Genomic DNA, 26,604 nt, shown 5'->3' with positions numbered 1-26,604 from the left:
AAAGTTGAGAAATTATCGGAGAAAACTAAACGTAAAAATAAATTTAGTTAAAAAAATAGGTATTTAATATATTAAATATAAAAAAATAACACTTACAAATGCTAAAAATAAAAATAATCCATGATCTTTTAAAAAATTGGGATTAAAAAGTGATTAATAGTGATCTTTCGGGGAAAAAAAAAAAAAAAGAGAGAGAGAAATGATTTAATCAACAACTACTAAAATTGTGATATAACTGCGACTTCTTGAAAAAGTCGCAGATTTTGTCACTATGTCACTAATCATCAGGGCTCATGAAAAAGTCGCAGATTTTGTCACTATGTCACTAATCATCAGGGCTCATGCAGTTCTACTTCTACCCTTTACTCTTCTTTCCTTCTCTTATAAAACCCTAAACGATTGTGCTGGCAAACTCATCTGGCATCAATGGAAAATGCAATGATGACCCCAATATCGGGACCCATATTTGCTCCTCATCATCAGGTGCTGGTGGTGGTGGATCTTCCTCTCCTCCATCTGATGTTGGATGCAAACAGTCTGTCAACTTAACTTGATTAAGGTAAGATCTACCCAAATTACATCTCCTCACCTCTAGTTGTATCTTCCACACATTGCCTCTCTTACTCTTAATGATTTAAGCCAAGGTGGTTATGGTTGGGGACCTTCAAAGTGTGACAATAGTTACCAAGACAACACTGAACGTGTAGTTGCTCATCCGCTGGATGGTACGAATGTGGTATCAGATGTGGGACGACGATCAGCACTAGAGCTAACAATGGAAGGACTACAACTGCTAAGGTAGTCAATGAGTGTGACTCAATAAATGGGTCCGACACAGAACACGTGTACCAACCTCTACGCCACCAATATCGTTGATGGTTCCAATGCCATGTGGAACGCTTTGGAGCTTGATGTAAACATAGGTGTCGTAGACATCACAAGGTCCATGGATGAGGCCATGATGGATACCCGAGTCCTTTTTTCCTTCTAGTCTTTAAATATCTATTGTTTCTTTGACAGTAAAATTATATGGCCGGGAAAGACTTCACATGAGATATGGATGTGAGGTGGAGATGATATGGTGGTTTATTTGTGGATGCTGGAGAATTGTTCTCGTTAGTAACATCTGTTTTGGTACTACTTCAAAACATAACCTTATGCCACGTATTCTATAATTAAGAGTCCACATTTTTTGGCATCTTCATCTCGCTCTTTTAGAAACTTAAACTTCAATATTTCTTCTAACTAGGGCGGCTGCAATCGGCCTTCGTTGGATATGCCCAGCCAAAGCATATTCAGTCAACTTTTTCACTTTATCCTATTGGAACCAATCCTAATGCATTTATTTTTACTTTTATCTTTCCTAGTCTTTTCATTCATCTATCTCAACATCTTGATTTCTGCTACACTCAATCTATCCACATATGCTTCTTAACAGCCCAACATTCTACACTACATGAAGCATAACTGATCATATTGTTGTCCGATAAAAGTTTCCTTTTAATTTGTTTTGTGTCCATCACATAGCACTCCAGAAGTGTACCTCCATTATAACCATCCAACTCTAATCATACATATGGGAGACATGTTTCTCAAGTCTCAATCTCTTCATCCTGATGCATGATAGACTGGAGATAACAAAACTGGTCACGATTCGGGGTCTTTCTAAACCATCAATTTTTACTATGCATTCCTCTACCTGAGTGTCAGTTCTAAATTTACACTCCATGTACTCACTCTTGGTTCTACATACTCTAAAGGCCTTAGACTTCAACACCTTTCTCCATAATTCTAGTTGTGTTAACTCACTTTCTCGCCTCATCAATTAATATTACAATATCTGCAAATAACAAAAAACCAAGACATGCAGTCTTGAATATGAAAAATTACTTCATCTACAATTAGAGAAAATAAATACAGACTCGAGGAAAATCCTTGATGTAAATGGATTGAGTATAATTTTAATTAGGATTCGCACTAGGAGGTTATGAATTTTTACACTGGGTGTCAACCTGACACAACCCCCCTTTATCCGGGGCCTGGGACCCACCATGTAGTATAAAGGAAACACTACACAATCAGAGTTTGGAACTTCAAAGCTGAAACATGAATAGAAAAATTCTTGGGTATCAACCATGTAACATTCATCAATGTTCAACGCAAATATAAGGTGTTTGACATAGAAGCCTGAATTGCTGACATGTCGTTACGATATCATATTTTAGTTATTTTCGATTGAAGGACACCACAAACTAGGTGCAACCTGGGTGGGCCCTACCAAGCCAAACTAAGCCAACTCAAACCTAAACCAAGCTTGGGTTTGAGTATTACTAGCTCATGTTAGGCTCAATTTTGGAAATTAAAGACCAAACCAAGGTGGGGTTGAGGGCAACCTGATTCAACTCGAACTCAAATTTCAATTTATGAAATATATATATATATACCTCATATTACATAAATATACCTCATATATAATAATTAATAACTAACAATGGTGAAAAGATTTAGTTTAACGCATTCAGAGATTAGGTTATGTTTCCGATTTTCCCTCTTTCCTCTCCCCTTACTCATTTTCCTTTGTGTTTCTCTCACCCTCTCCTTTCTTCATTCACCATTTCCTCTCAAAGTCTCTACTCGTCATCTAGTGGTTGTCTTTCTATTGATGTCGATTTTTAATAACCATTAATGCTGATAGCCCTAAGTGAAGAGGAGCTATTGATGAACTTTGAGATCAAACCTCGAGCTTTCATAGTGGTTGTAGAGTGACAGGGAAGTGAAGACATTTCATTTTCTTCTTTTTCACGTTGGTTAAGGCATAGAAATAGTTTATTTTGTCTAATCTTCACTGACCACAAAGAGGCTTGTTTTGCATTTCTGAATTTACAACTGATTGAGCTAATATATATAGACTTTTTTTTTTCCTTATTTGCAACTGTTTATATTGTTGATTTGAACTCTTATAGACACAACTAATATGCTTTCCCTCTCAAACCTAACCTAACCTAACCTAACCCAACCCAAGTTACAGCTTTAAGTGGGATTAGATTAAGCACCTCACCAAGCTCCGACCAGATCATGTTTGGTTTGGGCGATATAAAGCTCTCACTGTGCTTGGGTTGGTCCCTAACCGGACCCAAACCACCTGAGTTGCAGCTCAACTACATCTTGACATAAAGCATAGAACAAAGAACACCGAAAGCAACCTAGTCGACTCTCATGGACTTGAGAACCCTTTTGATATCCAGCTCTCCTCTTCACTTGTCGACTCTCATGAACAAACAAACCTTGCATATGTTGTAACTCCTATAGTGGTACACCCCACAAATGATACCATAGCCCTATTCCTCACACCTCAAGGATGAAGACTCGACTTTATGCCATCAATCTCGATCACCAATCATAGCTTTGTCTAACATCTCTCAATCTATTTGCTCCTTGACTTTATGCAACTTCACTCCGCACTTTTCTCCAACAACAAAAAATGGGTCAATAAACTTCCTATAATCCTATGCATGGATGATGTTGGAACATGAACTGCAATCAATAAAAAAACACCAAAAAGGTATTGTAGGTCAAAAAGCGTGAATGGCTTCCATAGCCTTGTGGTTACCGATTACTAGTTGGGTTTGACCCAATAATGTTTCAAACCCAACACCAACAAAATCCCAACTAACACCAGCCTAGCCTTGCAGTTCCTTGTAGCTTTTTCAGCATTTCTAGCAAGCTTTCCCTTCTCTTCCTTGAATTCCTCATCCTCCATTTGTAGACTCATTAGCTATTCCAAACCCTTTTATTATCACTCTTTTTTCCTCTAACCCCTCACATCTCTACATTCCTCTATTCTCTCAATCTCTATTCCCTTGTACCTCTGTCAGTTTTAGCTATCCAAGAAGATAGTCTATATCTCCTTGATATTAAGCAGTTGATCCCCAAGAGGGCAATTGACTTACTCCATAATTGATCTTCACATCCTCAGCCAACTAGCAAAATCTTTTGAAAGATCCTCTCTGCGCACTTTCCAGGATGTGCATTGTTGTCAAATGCGGTCGCCTATGCCATCCACAAAACTTTTCTCCGCTTATGCCATAATGGCATATGAGGCAAACATGCTAGACACATATGCTATCGCGTACTATATTGTAGTATACGATCACATACTGCACTATGCGATCGCATATGCAGTATGTGATGGCATACTTATCCAATAGTCGAAATCTTATTGTTGGCAAGGGCGGATTTACAGTGGGGGCAATAGGAGCACTTGCCCCTACAAGAATTTTCAAAGCCTATATGGGGTTAAGAGCTATTGCAACAGATAACAGCGGTGAATCAAAAAAATCTGCCGCTATTGCCCCCATAAAAAAAATTTACTCTTATTCCCCCGACCCCAAATTTTTCCACTCTTGAGTTGCCCCCATATAGGTAAAATCCTGACTAAACCCCTGATTGTTGGGCACACTATTTTTTTATTTTTATGTTTTCTTCTTCAAACACCTCTATAAATACCCCATTTCCTCCCTTCCCTTTCCCATCACTCTCTACGCATCTAAAGGCCCACATTTTCTCTCTAATACCCTCCAAATCACACACTCAAAGGCTCCCTACTTCTAATTTTTCAACTAGTTCTTTTAAACTATGACTTGTTTTCTTAGTTTTTATACTTCTACTTTTATCTTCTATTACTTCTTCTATTGCAAGACAAGAATCAGGCCAAGAAACAACTCAAGAAAGATTCAAGGTTCTAGTATTATACACAAAGCAAGTCAAACAAATGTAATAATTTAAAATCAAATACAAGTCAAGAATTTGTAACTTCATTAATTTTTTTTAATTAATATAGATTTCATTTTTGTTTTCAATTTCTTGAGTCCATGCATTCTTACCTTCTTGCATACTTGTTATATATATGCAAATATAAATTACAATCACGTTGGGAATGAAAGCTTATAAGAATATTTTTCTTTGGTTGTTAGAATATTTGCATTTTTTTCTTATTTTTCTTTATTATTTAAAAAAAAAAAAGTTCTTGTTCTGCCATTGCATATGCTAATGCGAATCACATATGCGCATAGCATATGCCAGGTTGCACACCATGGCATATGCTATTTAACAACATTGGGGATGTGTGGAAAAGGCACAACAATAGGGTTTTCCAAGGAAAGAACCATGTCCCAGTTGCATGCCATTTGATGGGGAGAGGATTCCCTTGGTGTGCCCCTTACTCGGAGAGGCAGTTGAGTGTTGGAGGTCCTCTGATTGTTTTGGTAGGGAGAGGATTCTTTTGAATTTTATTCCCTAGACTATTTGTTGGGCTTATGGAAAAAAAAAGGAACAGGAAAATCTTCTAAGGAAAGGAACACTCTTTGCAGGAAATTATTTTTAGCATTGTGGGTTTGTTGTTTCATCGGGGTAAGCAATTTTGATTGTTCAAGGGTCTCTTGTTTGGGTGGGACCTTGTGTGTAAATGGTGATCGTGGCTTTACGTTTTTCTCTTTTTCTTTTTTTGTGGCCTTTTGGTCTTTTGGCCTTTGCTTCTTGTATCTCTCCTTGAGGACTCCTCTTTTCAACAAATCTTTTGGTTATAAAAAAAAATAGTCTCTATGTGCTAGGTTGGGCAGGATTTCAAAGGCAGTTCAGTGTTCCTCTGAAAAACAAAAAGAAGAAAGAAAGATTCTCAATTTTAAAGAGAACCAAAGACTCTGATGACTTGAAGATAGTTGTCTTGCCACTAAACAAGCAACCACATACAGAAACATGACCCACATCAACAAATGCTAAGTGCATCACATAACATTACAATACAGCAACAATACCTACATTCTAGTGTGCTTTGTGCAGAAAAAGAAATACAAGTACAGACTAAAAAAGAAAATGCTTTAATCTATACAATATGACGTGAAACAAAGAATATTATAGACCAACACTTAAGCTTTCAGCTGAGCAAATCATGAGCCTTATCTGATTTTTCATTTCACTAGTGCCAACAAATCATACACTACAGGAAATTGGAATCATAAGCAGAACACAATTTACATACAATACATTCTCGTGAAATTATACACAAGTTCATACGTTTCCCTGACCGATGAAGTACACATATGGAGTACAAAAGAGAAACACCCAAAAGCATCAAGATGTTACCGGTATATTTCAGTTACATTCAGAGCCTTGAAGTGAACTTCATCTTTCTTTTTTTTGTTTTTTGCTAGGTACCTTGAAGTGAACTTCCACGTAGTTACCACTAGTATCATCTGATGCCATTGATATAATCTTCCAAATTTCTCCTCCCAAACCTCGTCCCATCTGAATTGGCATCCTTACACTTCGCTGCAAAGTAGTATACCAACCAAACCACCATAAAGTAAACCTCCACCACAGATTGGAAAAACGAGGCAAATAGATTCCCAAATATCGAAGCCAGAATCCAATTCACAAGAGACCCACAAAGAATAGCTTCAAAGCACTTTAATTGGATTGCTTGGTTCAACATTGTAATTATCAAATAACATCCTTCTTTCACTACTTCTCTTCCACTCCTGACATCCATAATTGCAACCCAACAATCCACCGCGAACCCAAGAGCCACAAGAGTATCCGACAAAAACCATGTAACCAAGAACCTTGAAATCTCTGACTCATACCCACGAACCCAAGGAGACGTAACAGAGAAAGGCATCAACTTTAATCTAACAAAAAGTTTAAAAAATGAATTTTGATCCTCAATTTCACCAAAGTACCATAAACCAAGGATTTGAGTCATTGCATCTCTAACTGCCCATCTCATTAGAATAAAACCCGAAAGTCTCCGAATTCCCAATCCAGAACCAACCCAAACTGTACTGAAAAATGAATTATACTTCCCTAAATGATTATTAACCACAGTGAAGAACACTATACCTAGAATGCAAGAATTTGTAATTAGAAACCCCAGAATCACCCAACCATAAGCAGCGGACAAGAAACTCACCAGAAAGAACAAAGCCGTGGCATCTCGACGATTGAGCTCCAATCCCTTAATAAAAAATCCAAGATCCTCCGACACCGCCGTCGATTCCGATTCGTTCCTCTCGGAATTACCGTCATCCGACAAAGAAAAACCCTCGCTTTTGAAGAGAAATCCCGAACCAAAAATCTCAGAAAACCTAATTCCATCATTCTTCTCCGAATCAGAAAACCCTAATTTCCCATCACGGAGGAAGAAATTACTCAAACTGACAGAACTAACATTAACAGGAGATCTCCGAACGAGACCGTAAAGATTCCGATCATGTTCACCTTCACCGGAGAAGAAATCTTCATCTAGGTTACCGACGCGGCTGAACTGGATAAAAGATCGGCGGCGACGGTGGTGGTGGGTTCCAGTGGTTTGAGATCTGAAATTATCGGAAGATCTGGAGTTCTTACCGGAGAGATCGAGACGAGATATTAGGGTTTTGAGAGATGGATCTCGATCGATGAAGGTGATGATGAAGAAAGTTGAGTTCTCGACAGATTTTCGAAAAGAGAAGAGAAGAAAAGAGAGGAAGAGAAATGTGTAGAAGTTGGAGAGGAAAGATGTTGAGGATTGTTTGATAACTTGCGCCGTGGTGCGTAGGTCAAGACGAGGAGAGGTCATGGCGTATGTTAGCACGACGAGTGTTTCTTTCTCTGCAACTGAAGCTGATCTTTCTCGAAGTTCTCTCGTGCGGGTTTATTGAGGAGGATGACATGGACACATGTACGATAGCAAATCATGTACGTCGACTGCACCAAAGATAAGAACATGTAAATAGGATTTGAAAATTTTTTGTCTTACATGAAAAAAAAAAAAAAAAAAAATCATCCCATTCTAAAACTTTTAATCCATGAAAAATATTTATAAATTATCAATAAGAGTTGATTGTTCATGATTCTTCAATTTATAAATTAAGGTTAGAAATTTCATAATGAATTACACTATAGAGATCATCCTCACAAAAAATCAGTTCATTATCAAATTTTTAGCGGACAAAATATTTTGTCTAGAATTTTAAAGGACTCATGTAAATAATGTTAATTTTTTAGGGGAAGATGTGCAGTTAACATAAATAGTATGTAAAAAACGAATATAAAATTTTAAGGTTGTTGCTTTGATATTTGGGAAATTTTATTGACACGCTACAATCTCTAAGGGTCTTCCAAAATAAAACAAAATAAATTTTGAAAGTTAAATTTTTAAGGGTGCTTCAAGGACTAAACCCTTTTTACCTTCATTCTCTTCCATGTACAGTACATTTCCTTTTCTGGTGACTCAAGACGTCAAAAATTTTAGAGCTCAACACCAGTCAAATCATCTATAATCGAAATTGAAATCTCATTAAAAAATATCTATGAACCTTAACAAACTAACTACTCTTTACATTCCTTCTCATTCATTTATAGAACATTATCTTCTCTGATGAACCAAGATGTTGAAAATTTCAAAGCTCAACTTTAGTCAAAACATTAATAACCAAAATCGAAATTTCATCAAAAATGCAACTTCACAACTAATTGGAATATAATACATAACTTGATATCAGGGTAAGTTACCGAGATTAAGGTTTCGTTTGAGTTAAGTCTAATCTATGTAATGCATGATCATAATTGGACAACATTTAAGAATTTGAGAGAAAGTGTTTCCATTGATGCATTTGATTTAATCCCTTGTCAGATGTACACTCTTGACCAGTGCTTTATAATGTCAAATGTGTACTCTTGACATGGCTTGAAACATGTTGGATGTCCACTTTTGACATAGTGAACAAAAATGAGGCATAATTTGTGCTAGATGTACACTTTTGATGTGTGTGCTTCACAATATCAAATATCTACTCTTGACATGACTCAAAGCATTTAGATGTCCACTTTTGACATAATAATACAAAATGAGGCATAATTTATTTTCATTGAGATCAAAGATACATATTTAATTAGTGGGTTTTGTTCAGATGATGAGGAATGAAATGAGACAATAGAACTTGGTCATACTACTGCTGAGAATTTTTCTTAAGCAAATGCAATTTTATGCTTTGATACATCATTAGCTCTTATAGACTCAAACATTCATAGATCAAAGCATGAGTTGAGCTCTGAAATTTCTAATGTTTTGGTTCATTGGAGAAGACAATGTATTGTAAATAAAAAAGAAGGAATGTAGTGAGCGATTAGTTCGTAAGGATCCACATATATTTTCTAATGAGATTTTGATTTTGGTTACTGGTGTTGAACTCTAAAATTTATAACATCTTGATTCACTGGAGAAGACAATGCAGTGTAGACAAAAAAAGAACAATAAAAAGGATTTAGTTCATGAGGTGCCCTTAAAAATTACTTCTTTCAAAGTTTACTTTTTTTTAGAGGGCCCTTAGAGATTATGGTATGTCAATAAAATTTTCTTGAAATTTTGTTCATTAATTTCATTTTGAATCAAACATAAATATCTAATAAAGACCAAACGCGCAGTCCTCTGTATATATATTTTTTTCTCTATAATTAAATGTCTTTTTTCTTGTTAATTAAGAAAAAATTTCCAAGACATGATTAGCTTTTGACGAAATTCCCATCATGACTTACTGTTTAATTTAATTCCCAAAACATGAAAGGTGAGATCGCAAGTCATTCAAAGTGATTATCTTGCTGGTTTAAATTGGCAAGATCGTTGATTTTTTTTTTCTAAGTGACAATCTCAGAAGTTCACAAGGATCTCGTTATTTTAAACTAGTAAGATCATCACTTTGTAAAATGTACAATCTAACTAGTCATGCGATGGGAGTTAACATGAACAGTGGGCCAAAACCAAATTTTCATCATATTTAGCACATGAAATGATAATTTACCCTTTATTTGAAGGGTTCGACAACTTGTAGATCACCTGTTACTAGTTGTTGCACCTCACTAGGTATTCATATGATTTCTTTGAACCCACTTCATATTTCTTTACTCCTACTTTTCAAATGTTCGTGTCATTGATATTCATAAACACTTTCTCTCAATGTCATAACCACATTTATGAAGTGAAATCAACAGATAGATATAAGAAGAAGAAGGTGTCAAATAGCTTAGTTGGTAAAGTTTATGCTATCATAAGCCTGAGTTCAATGCTCACCGTCATCAAGTTAATGATCTCATTAAAAATAAGTTTTACTGATAAATAAAATATTGAAAAAAGATTAAGATGAAAAAGGTGTGTAAAAAAAATGTAACATCGTAGATTTTGACCAATTAAGAAAAAAAAAAGAATAAAAAAAGTGCATTTTTTTTCTTTTCTTTTCTTTTCCTTTTTTGTTTTTTTGTTTTTTGAATGCAAGGATAATTTTTTAAGTGATGGAATGCAATTGATTTTAGGTGCTCTGTAACTAATCCTCGCTCCCTTAATTGAATTACAAAAAGATTACCATTTCAAATCTTGTCTTTTTAATTAAAACTTATCCTTTAACTCTTGATGATAATTTTTAAACTTGCTAAGAGTCAATAGTTAATTAGAGATGAATTTATTTATTTTTATGTACATAAAAGTTTAATGTTCTTTCTTGAAAATGAATTCTGAGAGGAAGAATATCAATTTTCTATGTTAATAAAAATAGCAAATTATTTTTATGTTAATCAAATACTTAGAAGGAAATCCGTTACCATGATGGAGATTACATTAACTCATTCTTAGAGAGACTTGGCTAAGTTTTTAATATTATTATTATTATATGACGGAGGTGTCCAACTAGGGACCAGAAGAGTCAGGGCCAAAGCCAAGGCACATGGATCCCTCCCCGAGCACATGCAACACTTGCATATCACTTGCACCGGGTAAGTGAGGGTGCGCCCTCACGGGTGGTCCCAAGGCGCACCCTCATTGACTTTGCTAAATTCAAAAAAATCATTGACATGTGATCAACCTTTTGTTATTAAATATCAATTAATGAAATTACATATAACTCACCAAATATTCCCATACAAAACACTCTAGTTGTGTTTCTATCTGCTCTTTTTCTTCTTTTCGTTTAGTTTCTTTTGTTCAAAAGTTTCTTCTTTTGTTGTTCTCCTTCCTCCTCATTCTTTCTTTTTGATGTGAAGTAAATAGCATCCTATTGTCTTTTTTTTTTCATGTTATTTTGTTCTTTTCCCTTTCTTTCGTTATTTCTTATTTTTAATTTGAAAAAAGGGATATGCCCCTCCCACTTTAATTTTTGAGTCCGGATCACATGTACCCAAGGTAAAGGACTGAAACCTTCCTCCCACACCTAATACACACGCCACGTAAGCCATAAATCTAAGGAATTAGTGCCTAAAAAATTTCCTTGGATTACAACTTACGTGGTGTGTGGGAGGAGGGCTTCCATCCTCAACCCTGGGTGCATACGATTCGCACTCTTAATTTTTCTTCATCTTTATTTAGAGAGTTTCTATTGGCACTCCAACTTTTACTTATTACAGTCTAATTAAAAATAAAGAAAATGAGTAAAGAGATAATTTACGAAAACATGCGCAACTTTTTTTTTTCTAATTACAGTTTCAATACACTATTCATTTTAATAACTAAATCATGTACACGGTACACTATTCATTTTTAGGCATCTACGAACTCATAAGTTTAAGAGTGATGAACTTAGAAATTCGTAAACACTTAAAAAGTGAGCAATGTACCGCATGCATGTTTTGGGAATTAAAATGAACCATGTACTGAAAACTTTTTTTTTCTTCTGGGGGGTTAAGATTTATATAAACCTAACCATAATTATAAACAACTACTGAAATTGTTTGACTGAGTGTTACGATGTTTTCTAATGTTGAGATAACAATTTGAGCCAAACCTTTGTAATCTTTGAATGGTGTGTTTTAATCTTTAATTAAGGTGTGAAAAAATAATTTAAGAAATTGGAGTGTATATGTAGAAGTTGAGGCATCAATAGCAATTCTCTTCTTTTTTTTTTTTTTCTTTTAACTTTTCTAGGTTCTCTTGTTTTCTTCTTACATATATTCTTCCTTTTTTTTCTTTTTTTCTTTTTTTTTTTTCTACTTTTTCATTTTTCTTTTTCTCTTTCTCTTTCTCTTTCTCTTCCTCTCATTTTTTTTTTTTCTACCTTCTCCCCTTCTTCCTTTGGGTTTGGTAGTAATAAATAAATAAATGTGATCATATCTTGAGACTCTCACCCATAAATGTCTTAGCCACTCCATGGTGGACATATACACCAGGAATCAACTACACCATTTAAAATGAACAGTACAATTGGTAAGTTTGCAGCTCTACTCTCCTCTTGACTAGGGAGCAATTTCTCCAAACTTGAAGGATGAATGATGTGTCGTCACTTTGATGTCAATGGAGCCAAGCTTGGGCAAGGTACTTTTAACTCTCATTCATTTTCGACCAACCCAAAGAGATTCGTGCACAAATCCATTACCTACTCAGTTTATCTACCTTGATTTTTATTTATTTATTTATTTTTATTTATTTTTTATAATTTAAAATTAGATAGAAAACTAGATGAACTTGACTAGTAATACTGAATTTTGTATTTACTAAGAGTAACTCCAACGTACTCGGGCTCTCACTCTGTGTTTTCTACCAACTGCTGTTATAGAGAGCCTTCCAAAACAACTCCAACGCATTCGGAGCTTTGACTCTCTACTTCAAAATTTGTTGAGGAAAGTGCGAAAGGCAAAAGAAGAGTAGATTTCTCTCTCTACATGTTGACGGTAAAAATGATGGTAATTGTGAAATTACTAGTTTTTTGCTAATACGGTTGGAATGAAGACCTCTTCAATAGGCAAAAGGATTCTCCACAATAAAATGCTTAGCAGAGATGCCTCACATATGACTGTTTGTGTTGGAGTTGCTCTAATAAGTCATATTAACAAATTCACCAAAGTTAAAACTCTAAACAGAATGCAGGATGACTCATCAACCTTCATAATATTTCAAGTAAAATTGATGATTTTTAGGAAAAACATATCGCAATCACACAATTGGTGAAACATAAATAATAGTACTATTTAATATAAGCAAATCAAAAATCAAAAATATTAATTAAGATAATAAAATGAGGCAGTTGGCAGTAAATCAGATGAAGCCTCTACTCGAAATCAGGCTTCTCTGGGTAGGTGCAACCAGACCTCTGGATGATAACATTTGCAGCGTAACACCCAGCTCTCACGCAGTCTTCAATAGGCTTCTCGTGAACCAACTGAGACAAAAATCCTCCAACAAAAGCATCCCCTGTAAACAGAACAAGATTAGATATATATAACAAAATCATAACTTGGACAAAGCCAACACAGATATGGTGGGCCTTGGGACCATGGTTTCAAAACTCGGTTGGGTGTCTCGTCTCATCCATGGACGAGACAGTTTAAAATGATTTATTCTTATATATTTAAATGAAAAGAATCATATTTTTTTAAGAAAATCAGGTGGATTAATATCATGGTTTATTTATATAATAAATATTTAAATTCTAAAAATAATAATTATTTTATTTAAAATATACAAAATCCCAGTTGACTCAGCCGAGATTTTCAAAATATCACTCAAGACATCTCGTTTATCTCATGAGACAGTGAAATCTGAGATGCATTTAAAATCCATCTAGTTACTTAACGATACCGAGATGACTAGGGCGAGTCATCTCGGTCTAGGATGAGATTTAAAAGTTGATGTGTTAATAGAAGCTATCAATGATTTTCTTTTGAGAACTTATATTGCCACATTAACTTTTCATTATAACACATCAATCATTCAATTAAATCCCTCCTCGTATAGGGATTCCATACCCCTTTTTTTGCACCCCCGCCCCTTCAAATCTAGAATCATAGAACTTTTTTCTTCTTCAAACACAAAATCAGATAGAGATCCTTCATCAAACCCGAAATCAACGAGGGAGAGAATTTATAGGTGCAAGCATCAGTTATGGAGCTAACCCTTCTCCCGGTTGATTGCAGTATAGATCCAACCACTAAACATAGCCCTAGATCTGATACTGTTGCCCCCTCTTTGGCGTGTCTTTGTCCGTATACGGCAATGTGTTGTATTTAATTTCATTAATTGGGGTTTTAGAATAATAAGTTGGTGTGACAAAATAAATTTTCTACACTAAACATACAGAACAGTAGAAAAATCAAGACAGAACCAACATTAGTTGCTTTATACACTATGCAATGGAGGAAGAGCACATACCTGCTCCATTGGTATCGACGAGCTTCTCCTTCGGTAACAAAATCACCGGGAATAACCTCACCTTCCCATCTGCAGCAACCACAACAGGGTCTGCACCCTGAGTTATAACAGTAATCCTCTTGTGTGTTCCTGATGCCTTGGGCCATTGAGAAATCTTCAAAGCAATCTCCTCAACATTGTCGGTCTAGCCATCAAAGACGATAAAATTATATAAATTTCTTCAAAACTAAAGATATCAATGAATCATCAAATCATCTCTAGCAACTAACAAATACCTCCCAGCCATGAACTCTCGAGAAAGTTCTTGCTTCCGTCTCATTACCAAAAACATAGTCCATGTACCTGAAATGAGAGGTGTGCACCGCATTGATATATGTAACCTTTTCAAACCAAATACAATAAACATGGATGAGGAAGAAAAGCTTACGGTAGAATTTTCACTTGGACATCCTTGAAGAACTCACAGATAAAAGGAGCCGAGAGGTTCATCATGAACACCTAAAAGATGGGTGAGCAAGAATATGGATGAGGTCCGTAGCTACGGAAAAGCAAAAGAGAAGGAATTTTGAATTATATTAATGGGTTAGTTACCTTGTTGTTTGCAGCTGCATGTTCGGCTACAAGTTGGATGGACTCTGGAGAAACGGTGAGGAAAAACCCAGCAATGTAGTAGTATTTGGCCTTTTCAACTGTACATATAGGAGTTTATAAAAAAAGTTAGCCAAAAAGAAAAATAATACAACTAAAGAAAAGAAAAAAAAGAACGATCAAGAACACAATCGAAAGGAAGGGTGTACCCAAAGCCCAATTTTCTGGTCTCTTCAAATGTTCAGTTTTGTAGCAATTTGCGGCTGACAAGTTGGCAATGAGTGACCTGCTTATATATGGTCGTAAGAATTCGAAGATAACAATTTAAACAATATTAGTCAAGATTTAAGAATTTTTTTAGAAATTATGCCATCGGTTTGTGGTAGGAATCGAGAGAGGGCTGTGACCCACGTGTATTAGGATCAAGATGGCAAGGCAAGTAATAGCTTAATAGTAAATCTTCTTTATCCATCCATTTAAATGTCAAACCCAAGTTTCCTCCATATTTTCTTTCTTTTAGATAGCAGCTATTGGCACCCCGACTTTTACTTAGTACACCCCAATGAAAGATTAACACACACCCTCCAAACATTACTAAGGTTTGGCTCAAATTGTAATCTCAACATTATAACATTCGTTCAATCAATTTCAGTAGTTGTTTACAATTATGATTAGGCTCATATAAAATCCTAAACCCAAAAAGTAGAAATCTAGCCAAAAGAAAAATGAGAGAGCTTCTATTGGCACCCCAACTTTTAATTATTCGCAATTCACTTATTTTTAACTGGGATGTAATAAGTAAATGTTGGGGTGCCAATAGCAGCTCTCTTCTTTTATTTTGTATTTTGTGCTTAGTTTTAGTGTGCATTTCTCATCTAACATCACAAATGCAAGCAAAGCACCCACCTTTCACCACCCACGACACAAACTGCGCATGAACCTGTTGGTGCAGTAGGGTCCTCACAATAATGAACCTGATTGTGAGAGGTATCAGATATCTTCAAAGAGATGAATAGAGTAGCACTGAAGCCTAGAAGAACTATGTGAAAATAAAAGCAGTACCAGAAACTAAAAGAAGAAAACTAATAAGATTACATTAACACCAGCAAGTTTTGAGTTTTTCTTCATCTCTTCCCCAAACTTGTCCTTTCCAATGCAACCCATATAACTAGTTGCACCAGGAATTTGAAGCATCCACTACAAAAGATGGATATAAATTAATTCTAGAACAATGATATAACCAGGTAAAAAAATAGAAGCAACCATGGAAACATTCATATGTACCTGAGCAACCCTGACTGAATTTTGAGTCGCGCCTCCAGCAATGTACTCAACATTGAATTGAGTTGCCAATTCTTCGTACCTGAGAATATTCAGCCAAAGAATCTCAGTTCAACATAACATACAGCATTTCAGTAATTAAATGGGCCAATCCACAAAAACATTTTATGGTTGAAAGATAGCAATAAGAATATGTTGAGTGTTGTGTTATTTGCCTCCGCTCCCAGGTGTCACGTGCTCATGTATCGAGCCAGAGTTCTACCCGTGACCCTCTTTTATTCATAGTTGCGCCTTCCCCATCAAATTGATCTTTTGGGGTAAAATGGTTGTCAACAAGGTATCAAAGCGTTAGGGTCGTATAGGTCACAGGTTCGAGTCTTGAAGGAATTTTCCACCCTTATGGGTGAGAGGAAGTGTTGAGTGTTGTGGTATTCGCCTCCACTCTCGGGTGTCACGTGTTCGCGTATTGTACCCCAATTCTACCCGTAACCCTCTTATATTCATCGTTGTGCCTTCCCCATCATGTCGATCTTTTGAGGTAAATGGTTGACAACAAAATGTTAATGGTGGATTGAAATACTTTATTCCAACTAGTGGATTTTATATTCGTTAAGGCCCCTCCTTCTTCCCTCTTTTCTTTCTTTTCTTTTATTTACTTGTTTATTGTTGGCATGCAATATAATTGGAGCACAGAGAAATATATTTGAATATCAAATAGTAATATATGTAAAGAAAATCGTTGAATCAATTTGATTCATAAATAATTTATTGCGGTATTCATCATTATGTAGGGGGTTGAAGCGTCTTGACCGATTGATCAAAGAATCGATGATTGGGTAATCTTTTAGGGAATGGGGAGTCACCACTTAGTTATAGGTCTAGGAACCGAATATTGACTCTAAATTGGATTTGGGTTGGTGCACAGGTAAGAGAAATGGGTAAGAGTTCAAGTTGCAGGTTTCAAAAGGTGTTAGGCACCGAATCCACACGATCGAGATGATCGATCTCTACTACGATCCAAGATATCCTAAGTTCAATGAGGGAAGACTAAGGTCAAACTAATGTTCTAGGGCCAAATTGAGGAGACCTAAGCCAAGGTTAAGGTCCACAGGCTTGGGCCCAATCGTCATCTTTTATGTCTAGTTAACCAATGATCATCGTCATTTTATACCAAGTTGGCCAATCAAATTATATCGCTACAATTTTCCAAAATTAAAATTCCACCATTCTTTCCAAACTTTGTATTAGGGAAAAAACCCCATAAACCTTAATTTCCAATTAACTTTGCAATGTTCATGTGACACTTGTTAACTTTGCGAATTAACTCAAATTTCATGTACCATAATCAGTGAATCAACTCAATGGCCAAATGTTTTTAAAAGAGAAAATCAACTTTAACCCCACACACACACAAAAATCAGCGAGTCACCTCACGTGCCCCTTTTATAAGAAGAAAATCAATTTTAACCCCCCACGCGCACAAAAATCAGTGAGTCAACTTCACGTGCCAAACAATTTATAAAAAAGAAAATCAATTTTAATCCCCCCATGCACAAAAATCAGTGAGTCAACTCATGTGCCACATTTTATGAGAAGAAAATTAATTTAAATCCCCCACGTGCACAAAAATCAGTGAGTCAACTCATGTGGCACATTTTATAAAAAGAAAATCAATTTTAATCCCCCCATGCACAATAATCAGTGAGTCAACTCAAACACCACATTTTATTAGAAGAAAATTAATTTGAACCCCCCACGTGCACAAAAATCAGTGAGTCAACTCATGTGGCACATTTTATAAAAAGAAAATCAATTTTAATCTCCCTATGCACAAAAATCAGTGAGTCAACTCAAGTGCCACATTTTATGAGAAGAAAATTTTGAGAGGAAGTGAGAGTTGGGGTGAAGAGATGGGAGTGAGATGGAGAGGTATGTTGGGGAGGTGGAGAGATAGGAGTCAGAGTTGGAGAGGTGTGTTGGGGGAGGTGTCCCTTTTTATAGATAAAATGGAGGTGTAGGGTGTAGAGAAAGGTGATGGGTGTAAATTAGGGGGTGGGTATAGGGTGTAGAGTAGGGGGGGTGGAGGATTTTAAGGAGGATGTTTGGTGCTTGTCTTTGGGCCTAGGGCTTGGTTACCGGATATTGATTGGGATTGGATTTGGATATTGGGTTTGTTCAAATCTTAACCAACTAATTAAACAAACCCAATATCCAAATTCAATCCCAACCAACAGCCCAAGGCCCAAAGACAAGCCCAAAACATCCTCTTTAAAATCCTCCACCACCCTACTCTACACCCTACACCCTACACCTTACTCTAAACCTAACACCCTACACCTCCATTTTCTCTATAAAAAGGGACACCTCCCCCAACACACCTCTCCAACTCACTTCGATCTCTACACCTCCTCAACATACCTCTCCAACTCTTTCACTCCCATATCTTTACCTCTTCAATTCACTTCAACTCTCACTTCCTCTCAAATCTATTCGCCTATTGCCGGATACCAAGGGGAAGATTCTCAAGGAAATTTTTGATCAGATTATCTTAAAACAACCATTAATGAAGTGCACATTGCTCTGAAGAAATTCATATCAACCACTGATTGCATAAACGTTAATAAGTTTGTATTGTTCCGATTTTTAACGTCGTTGCTTCATCCGAATCTAAATTATTTCACATTGCAGGGTTACGAGGACTAAATATTCAGGCGTGAATCCCAACCCTCTTGAATATTGTAAGAACATTGTAAGATATTGCATAAAATGAGCTTTTGGTTTCAAACTAAAGTTACGATTTTTCAAGTTATGGCTTAATTTTTGTTATTTCACGTTGTAGGTTCATTTCATGTGTTTCGGGTTGTTTCCCTAAGCGTGATGTGTTTCCTAAGCACATTTCAATGTAAAGGGTATTTTTGTCAAATGTTGTAATTTTGGTGAGAAGCTTCAATTGATCCTAGTATGATTATTTTTAAATCCCAACGTCACATATTCCTATCGTAGCATAGTCTCTAGAGTCGTCGAACATGGGGCCATCTCGGACTCTCCCCCCCCCCCCCCTTCCCTTTTTCTTTCCTTTTGATCAATAAAGATTTACACTTATAAAAAAAATGGTTGAAACATGGCAATTCCATTTGTTTAAATAGAACATAGTTGTCAAAAAAAAATGTTCAAATTGTCATAGTGACTCACGATAAAAAGAAAGATCAGACATAAATATAAGCACAATGAATCCAAATAACTCTTCAAAAGCCCATTCAAACTGATTTACATTACTTCAAATTCAATTTTTATCATTGGGACCAAACAAGATTTTCCAAGACTTGACCAAAAAGCTCAAATAAAATGAATATGAATAAAATACCAAATCTCAGCTTATACCATTAGATCAAGTCTAGATTAAACTAGAAGGGAACCAACTTAGAAACAGGGCACTTACATCGGTAGGTGCTTGTCCTCCGCAAGAATAGCATTGTTCAACTTTACGTCATATCTGCCAACCAAATGAAATTGTCAGAACCATAAAATTCAAACATTCACTGAACCATTCTATTCCTCAACTATGATTTTCAAACCATGTCAGCAAAAAGAAACATCTCTTCCAGAGAATGAAGTAACCAAAAACACAGCTATTCAAAGCCCATAATAATAAATGTAGTCAAAATACAAACATTTCACGTAAGTTATATTACCAAACTTTTAAAGCTTTGAGACGACAATTGTCAACCAGAATATTAATTTATATAACTTTTGAAATAAAAACTACAAAGAATGCATAGATATATGCTGACCTGTGAAAAAACAAGAACATGTTCTACATGCATAAAATTACCAAAGAATGGCCATTTCCATATCTAACAAAATGAACGGAGGGGAGCTATTTCTATCAAGAGTGTTAACCAAACAAAAATTATTGTCACATCCACAAAATCCATGAAAACAACAAAAAACTAACTTTTCACATCTGTTTTGTAGTCATCATCATAGAAGCAAAAGCATGAAAATCAAACTGACTAGAAATAAGTTCCTCGTGAGTCAAACCATGAACTTCAAGAACAAAGAAGGCAAATAACACTCTTATCACCATCATCCTTGAAGCCTTATCCCAAATGTTTGGGGGTCAGCTGAATGAATATTTAACAAAAAATGTAAATGCAAAGGGGCAATGGGGCGAGGCACTTCAATAGACTACAGCGCAAGCCTCACAAGCATGCCTTTTTTTAATGAATATTTAAATAAAAATAAATAAATAATAGGAAAATAAAATATATAAAAAAATTAAGAAAATTTATGTGAAAAGAGGTATATGGGTGAAGAGAAGTTTTCCATTGTCTAACATAGTACATTTTCTTACTATTTAACAAAAGATTAGTTGGGAAAACATAAAATAGAAATTTTAAAGTAAAAAAACCTAAAGTTTTCACCAGCAGCATATTCTCATGAAAAGTACACCTCTAAAATCAAAATCTGAAAAAGAGGTAAGGAGGTGACTCGTACATCTTTTTTAAAGCCTTTGGAATATAAATTTGTTATACGTTAATATGCAAAATTAGGTTAGAATGTCAATGAGAAAAATATAACTGGAAAAGAAAAGAAAAGAAAACAATGAGGAAAGCGTGCCAAAAGTAAATATGTAAAAAAGTTGCCAAATATTCATATGAACGTCCCTAAACCACAAAAGGCAGCTCCATAAAACAAATCCATGGTTCTGGAATCTATATCGCAGCAATAACAAGAACTAAATCCATAGGAGGCATGCAGCAGTGTCTTTATCTTTTTTGAGATCGAGATTCTATCAAACTCAGGATACGTAATTTAGGATGTACTCCAGATCACTCCCCAAGGAGAGGGATTCATATGCTTAGAGAAATAAAAGTCAATCATCAATCCTTAAAATTTTGGCATATTAGACACTCTTGGAGAGAAAGTAATAGGTCTGCCAATTTAATAGTTACATAAAAGTAACTTTTTTATTTCTTTCTATTTTGTACTCTTCAAATATTGATTCCTAGCTCCTCAAAATCAACTGATGAGTGACAGGTTTTAATGACTGAAATTCCTGAATGTTTACATCTCCAGTGAAATTCTGTTACATAGATAAGATTGCATGCGATAGAAACATAACCGTATAACTACAACCTAACTGCCTATTCAAATCATAAGATAATGATCCAATGTATCATTGTATATCATAATATGATACAACATAATCTAATACTCTAATATCCCCCCGCAATCACATGTTCCTTTGAATAAAGAACGTGTGATTGATTAATGGAATTAACACCCCTGATGTTATGACAATTGTTGATAGGCATTCGAACCATCAAAATGCACCACTGATTTGTTGACGAATCTGCTTGCCAATTGTGTGTTGTTGATTGAGATGAAGAGTTCTTCCTGATTGTTGCATGAAAGAAAAGATATGTGTAACATGAGGAGCAACATGCTCAACTCAAATGGGCCTTTGGGGCCATAATCAGTTTAGGCAAGACTGAAACTCGATGGATATGAATCCGAAAGTAATTTGATGATAAAATGATCTCCAATGGACCAATAAATGGGCTCAATGCCAACTCATTCATAGGTTCAATCATTAGCAATGGCCTTGATAGGCATTTAAAAGAGAATGGGCTCTATGGGCCAAGGTGAGCTTGATCCTAACAGATTCAAAGACTCGAAATAGAGAGATTGGTGAAGTTGGTCTCAACCAATTAGGTTTGAGCCAAATGTGACCTCATTTGGGCCAAGAGATGAATTCAATGCATTCTTTGGGTACTTTAAAACCCATATGCCAAAATGATGATTTTGTTTTTCAATCAGAGGAAGCAATTCACTCTTGAACTATTAAGCTAAGGAACTTGGGCTTAGATGTACACAAAGGTTGAGGAGTATGGACTAATGGGGTGACCATGTGGGCTTAGTTGCTACTTGAGCCCTACATTCAAAAGTCTCAAGGCATAAGAACTTGATGGTTTTTAGTGGGAACCCGGTTGGGCTTTTGGCTTAAACATTTAAGCCCAGTAACCATCTAAATGATTGTGTACAGTGTGAGGTATTCATTCTTCAACGACAACTTCAACTCGAGGAAAAGACTTTGAGAAAAAATAAGGATATGGAAAGGTCTAATTGGGTCACGTTGGGTGGTAACAAAGTAAATGGAGAAAACAAGGGCAGTCGGGATGTGAAAATTGGAAGAGTTTGATCATCACAAAGTAAAAGTAAACACACAAAGGTGTTATCTTTGACCTAATGACCAAACACATATGAGGGTTTGAGGAAAACTCATGTGTCTCATGACCATGAGGTTTGATTATAGCAATTCAAAGATTATTCTTTGGCAACTGCAGCAGAAACAGAGAAAAACACTAATCCTTCAAGGATGATAACAAAGACACAAAAACAAGGAAAAAAAAGGGTGATAGATTGTTGATGTGACGGATGTAGCAGATCAGAACAATGGATGTAACAATGGCACAGACGAATTTCACATTATCTCAAACATGTCTAGTATTTCAGTTATATTAAAATTCTTTCATGGTATTAGAGCCATGGCCGGCTCCAATCTTGTGATTAGGCCTGCCATGATTCCTATTTTCTTTGCCTAACTCTCATTTCCATCCCCATCTCCATCCTAACTCGCCATCTCCACTTCAAATTCATCTTGATCTTCCCCAACATTAATCTACCTTTTAATGGTATTTTATTAGTTTCTTTGCTTATGCCACTCTTTCGACAAAATGTGCACCAAACCGTTCCCCTACCATAGCATCACTATCATTATCTTTGTAATATTGGTATTTCCTTGAACATGCCATATGCTGGTCGAATGACCCATCTCCATATCACTTTTTTATTTCTTTTCTCTTTGTTTCTCTACTTGGAGTAATCAAGTTCAGAACCTCCATTGAAGAGAGAGAGAGGTGGCCATTGTACGATGAGAATTGGCTATTGGAAAGAATGGGTGTTGATAAACTCACACAAGAGTGTTTTTCTTCCAAAAGCTCGTGTCATTAGTTGATAAGTCATTCTTCCATATTTCCCTCGAATCCTTCGTCATCCTTGATCATGGTTTCCCCTTTCTCTCTGATTTTGCTTTTCAATATTTTTATTTTTAGGAGGGAAGCAAGTTGAAATTTGGTAAAATAGAATTGGGGATGTGATAAAGCAAACAAGGGTTATGAGATCCATCTCCCACAAGCATCGCCCATGTCTCTCCAGTCCTATCCTCAACATAACTACCTCAGCCACGCCTTTTGTTTGAGGAAAGTGAGACATGGTTCCATGCATCTCTCATACATAGTTCACCATATTAGATTTAATAAGGGCTCATGATGGCAGATCAGAACCGGCTGGCAAAGTAAACTGATTTTTTTGGCAAGAAATCCTTGAGGGCTGATGACTGGGCCATGCATGTGAAATTTTTGAAGAAAAGTTAGAACGATGCATGTAGTGCACGTGAACTGTTTGATAAAACAACCATCATATAGTTATAAAGAAATAAGTTGAGTGTTGCACACTGATCCAATGGTGATGAAAAGAAAAGTGTTGAAAGATCTGACGGTGGTAAAAGAGAGTTGATTGTTGCCGAAAAGTTTGTGCTCAAAAGTCGGAAGTTCATGATCAACAAAGATTGGGCTTTAGAAACCAGGAACATGGCCGGTCTGATCGCAAGATCGGAGCCGACCATGGCTCAGCTGCTATGAAAGGCTTTCACATTATCTCAAACACAGTCTCTAGTATTTCAGTTATATTGAAAGTCTTTCAACGAGGAAGCAAAGGGTTGTAAATATCCACGGTTGTACTATTTCTTATAGTAATGAGAATGAATTCTGGTTGTGGTGCCTAACCCCAGCTTTTCTTCAAAAATATTACCCCCCAACCCCAACCAAAAAAGGAAAAAAAAAAAAAATACACGATTATTTCCTTCAAGAACCTAAACACTCCAAAGATATTAGGATCTAGAGGTCCAAAATGGTGTAGCAGCAACTATGATGCTTATGTAACTACAAATTCAAAAAAAAAGTTGTAGAGAAAGATAACCAAGAGAGCACACACCAAATTTACATGGAAAACCTCATAAGAAAGGAGGAAAAACCACATAACGAAAGCCGGTAAAAAACATTTACTAATCAAGAAAATATTACAAGACTATTTGAAATCAATCTGACCAAGAGATTAAAAACTCTTACAAGACTTTCTTGAATTTATACTAAACCCGATGTCACTGTTTCGAAATCTATCCGATGTACTTATTCAATGCATTGAACCGTGATTTTCCCCTTTATTAGGAGACTTTCCACATAAAACCGGTGTGTGCTCTCCTGGTTATCTTTCTCTACATTTTTTTTGTTAGAATTCATAGTCGCATAAACATCATAATTGTTAATGCACCATTTTGGACCTCTAAATCCTAACAAAAGAAACTCGCGAAAACTAACAAGCCTACCTGAATCTAACGAAAACTCACAAGCCCAACTGAATCTAAACCAAACCTCCAAATCATCAAAACGCCAAACATTCATGATATTCAAACACAAAAAATAGTTCACATCTCCACAAACTAAGATCTCAAAGAACATGTGTGCATCAAAAGAAATATAGCAGAGGATCCAACCCAAAAAAAAAAAATGAACCAGGAATAACAGATCTAAGCTTGTCAATCCTCAAATTCAAAGATCTCTCTACTGCAAATATAAGGAGATAATATAGTCTTCATTGTTATCAAAAAGAATAACAGATCTCTGTCTCCAGAGTTGCAAAAACAAACAAAATAGAATAAAATCAATTAAGAAACCAGATAGAGAATTACAGAGTAAAAAAACAGAGATCTACATTTTCCCAGCCAAAATCAGATAGTTTCAGACTCGCATTCGTGAACAACTGAGTAAACATAGAGATCTACATGTTACTAGCTAAAATCAGACAAAAACATCAGAAAACCAGATAATCTTGGTCACGCAATCGAGAATAACTGAGAAACATAGAGATCTACATCTTAACAACTAAAAAAATCAGATAAACCATAAGATTTCGGTTTCGCAATCGAGAACAATTGAGGAAAAATAGAGATCAACATTTTACAAGCTACAATCAGAAAACCAGATAATCTTCATCTCTCGATCGAGAATAGCTGATAAACATATAGATCTACAATTTGACAAGCTCAAATCATCAGAAACACAGCAAAGTCACAGAGATTGAGAGTTACTTGTCGAGGAATGACTCGTCTACGACAGCTGAGATGTCTAATAGGGGATTCCCCATTCCCAAAAGAATACCTTCCGACGCCATTGATTTCAGTGTGAAGGAGCGCCAAAAAAGAGAGAGAGAGAGAGAGTTGCGGCTATTTTAATATGAGATACTCGCATCTAGTTGAATAACATTTCTTCTTTATTTATAGGCGTGTACGAGTGTATCTCAAGTCTATAAGTTCTCAACAACCTACCTGTTTGGGCCATTTGTCAACACTTCGGTTGGTGAGTATCCTCCCAAATGGGAAGGTCGTGGGTTCAATTCTTCGAATTTTTTAAAAATTTAGTAAAATTCTCGGAATAAGGAATTAACTGACTAATCAAATTAAACACTAAATATAATAATATTTTCAATATTCGTCCTCAAAAAACATTCAAATCTCAAGAACAAGATAGAATTCTTAGAGGGTCGTGATTTTCTGACTCCCCACCTTATACACACCCTCTAACTTGGCATGGTTTAGAAGCATAGATTTTTTTTCTTGAAAATTCACATTGTACATCTCCATAAATTTGTGTGGTTGTGTATTTGAGGAAAAAAATTTATGGTTCTAATGCATGACACGTCAAGGATGTGTATCAAAAAATCATTATTCTGTTTAGAGAGGTTGATGATGTTACATTTTGATAGAGTCTAGATTGTTTGACTCTCCATCTACTCTCTTGATGTGGCATGTTCATAGAATCATAGATTTTCTCTGGATACACAACTACACATATTTGTGGAGATATATAATTGTGTGTTCCGAGGAAACTATAATTCTATACACATACCACGTCAAGAAAGTAAAGGGGTCAGTTTATCATTATTCAATTTGATAAGATACTCAAAAGGAAAATGCTTGAATGACATAAACGGAGACACAAAGGTGATAACAATGATGTGGTGGCGCACATACAGTCGTAGATGCTTTTTACTCGTATCTAGTGGAAAAGCATCTATGGTAATATGCACAACACCACATCATTTTGTCACCCCTGTGTCTTAGTTTGTGTCACCCCAGCATGACTCAACTAAAAGGGTCATGTGAATTTTTCCCAAAAAAATTTTAGTTTTTTTTTTTTTTCAAATTGATCGGAACAAAGTCCTGAGCAATAATTAAAGTTTGTTACTCTAAGAACAAGCAAGTATTGATCCCATCAAATGTTGAAAAATAAGTTGCTCACAAAATTCGAGATCCACCAATCACAATGGCAACTCTAATTGACAAAACTACCCTTGTTATGCTTGATGTGGCACGCCCTGGAGAACGATCCCCCAAAAGGGCTTGAGGGTTCCATGCAAGAGTGTCAATACACAATAGGAAGTCCAGCCCA

At 35.8% G+C, this 26,604-nt stretch overlaps 2 protein-coding genes and 1 pseudogene across 4 annotated transcripts; 1 reads left to right on the top strand and 2 right to left on the bottom strand.

The window, feature by feature from the left end:
• Positions 1 to 271: 271 nt before the first annotated feature.
• On the top strand, positions 272 to 991 carry LOC147384774 (kiwellin pseudogene; annotated as a pseudogene).
• A 4,939-nt stretch (positions 992 to 5,930) lies between these two features.
• Positions 5,931 to 7,744, bottom strand: LOC147384773 (uncharacterized). Of its 3 annotated transcripts, none has more exons than XM_086426266.1 (2): positions 6,968 to 7,744; positions 6,701 to 6,839 (listed from the first exon to the last, which is right to left on the bottom strand). In XM_086426266.1, exons 1-2 carry the CDS (start codon positions 7,613 to 7,615, stop codon positions 6,768 to 6,770), a joined length of 720 nt encoding a protein of 239 aa, XP_086282392.1. In that variant the 5' UTR covers positions 7,616 to 7,744; the 3' UTR covers positions 6,701 to 6,767. The 3 variants fall into 3 exon arrangements, with proteins under 3 accessions (XP_086282391.1, XP_086282392.1, XP_086282393.1); XM_086426267.1 differs by having other exon boundaries at positions 6,758 to 6,897; positions 6,968 to 7,742; XM_086426265.1 differs by having other exon boundaries at positions 5,931 to 7,739.
• Positions 7,745 to 12,885: 5,141 nt separating this feature from the next.
• On the bottom strand, positions 12,886 to 25,410 carry LOC147384772 (adenosine kinase 2-like). The gene is made up of 11 exons (XM_086425914.1): positions 25,245 to 25,410; positions 19,473 to 19,526; positions 16,037 to 16,115; positions 15,848 to 15,949; positions 15,659 to 15,726; positions 14,962 to 15,038; positions 14,756 to 14,853; positions 14,592 to 14,662; positions 14,440 to 14,506; positions 14,165 to 14,348; positions 12,886 to 13,207 (listed from the first exon to the last, which is right to left on the bottom strand). Exons 1-11 carry the CDS (start codon positions 25,325 to 25,327, stop codon positions 13,065 to 13,067), a joined length of 1,026 nt encoding a protein of 341 aa, XP_086282040.1. The 5' UTR covers positions 25,328 to 25,410; the 3' UTR covers positions 12,886 to 13,064.
• Between the last annotated feature and the right edge of the window lie 1,194 nt (positions 25,411 to 26,604).

This window comes from Akebia trifoliata, chromosome 15, assembly GCF_017979445.1.
Source record: "Akebia trifoliata isolate Shusen 1 chromosome 15, ASM1797944v1, whole genome shotgun sequence".
In the NCBI taxonomy this organism is placed as follows: domain Eukaryota; kingdom Viridiplantae; phylum Streptophyta; class Magnoliopsida; order Ranunculales; family Lardizabalaceae; genus Akebia; species Akebia trifoliata.
Note: the sequence above shows the minus strand (reverse complement) of the source record. Positions and strands in the feature narration are given on the sequence as shown.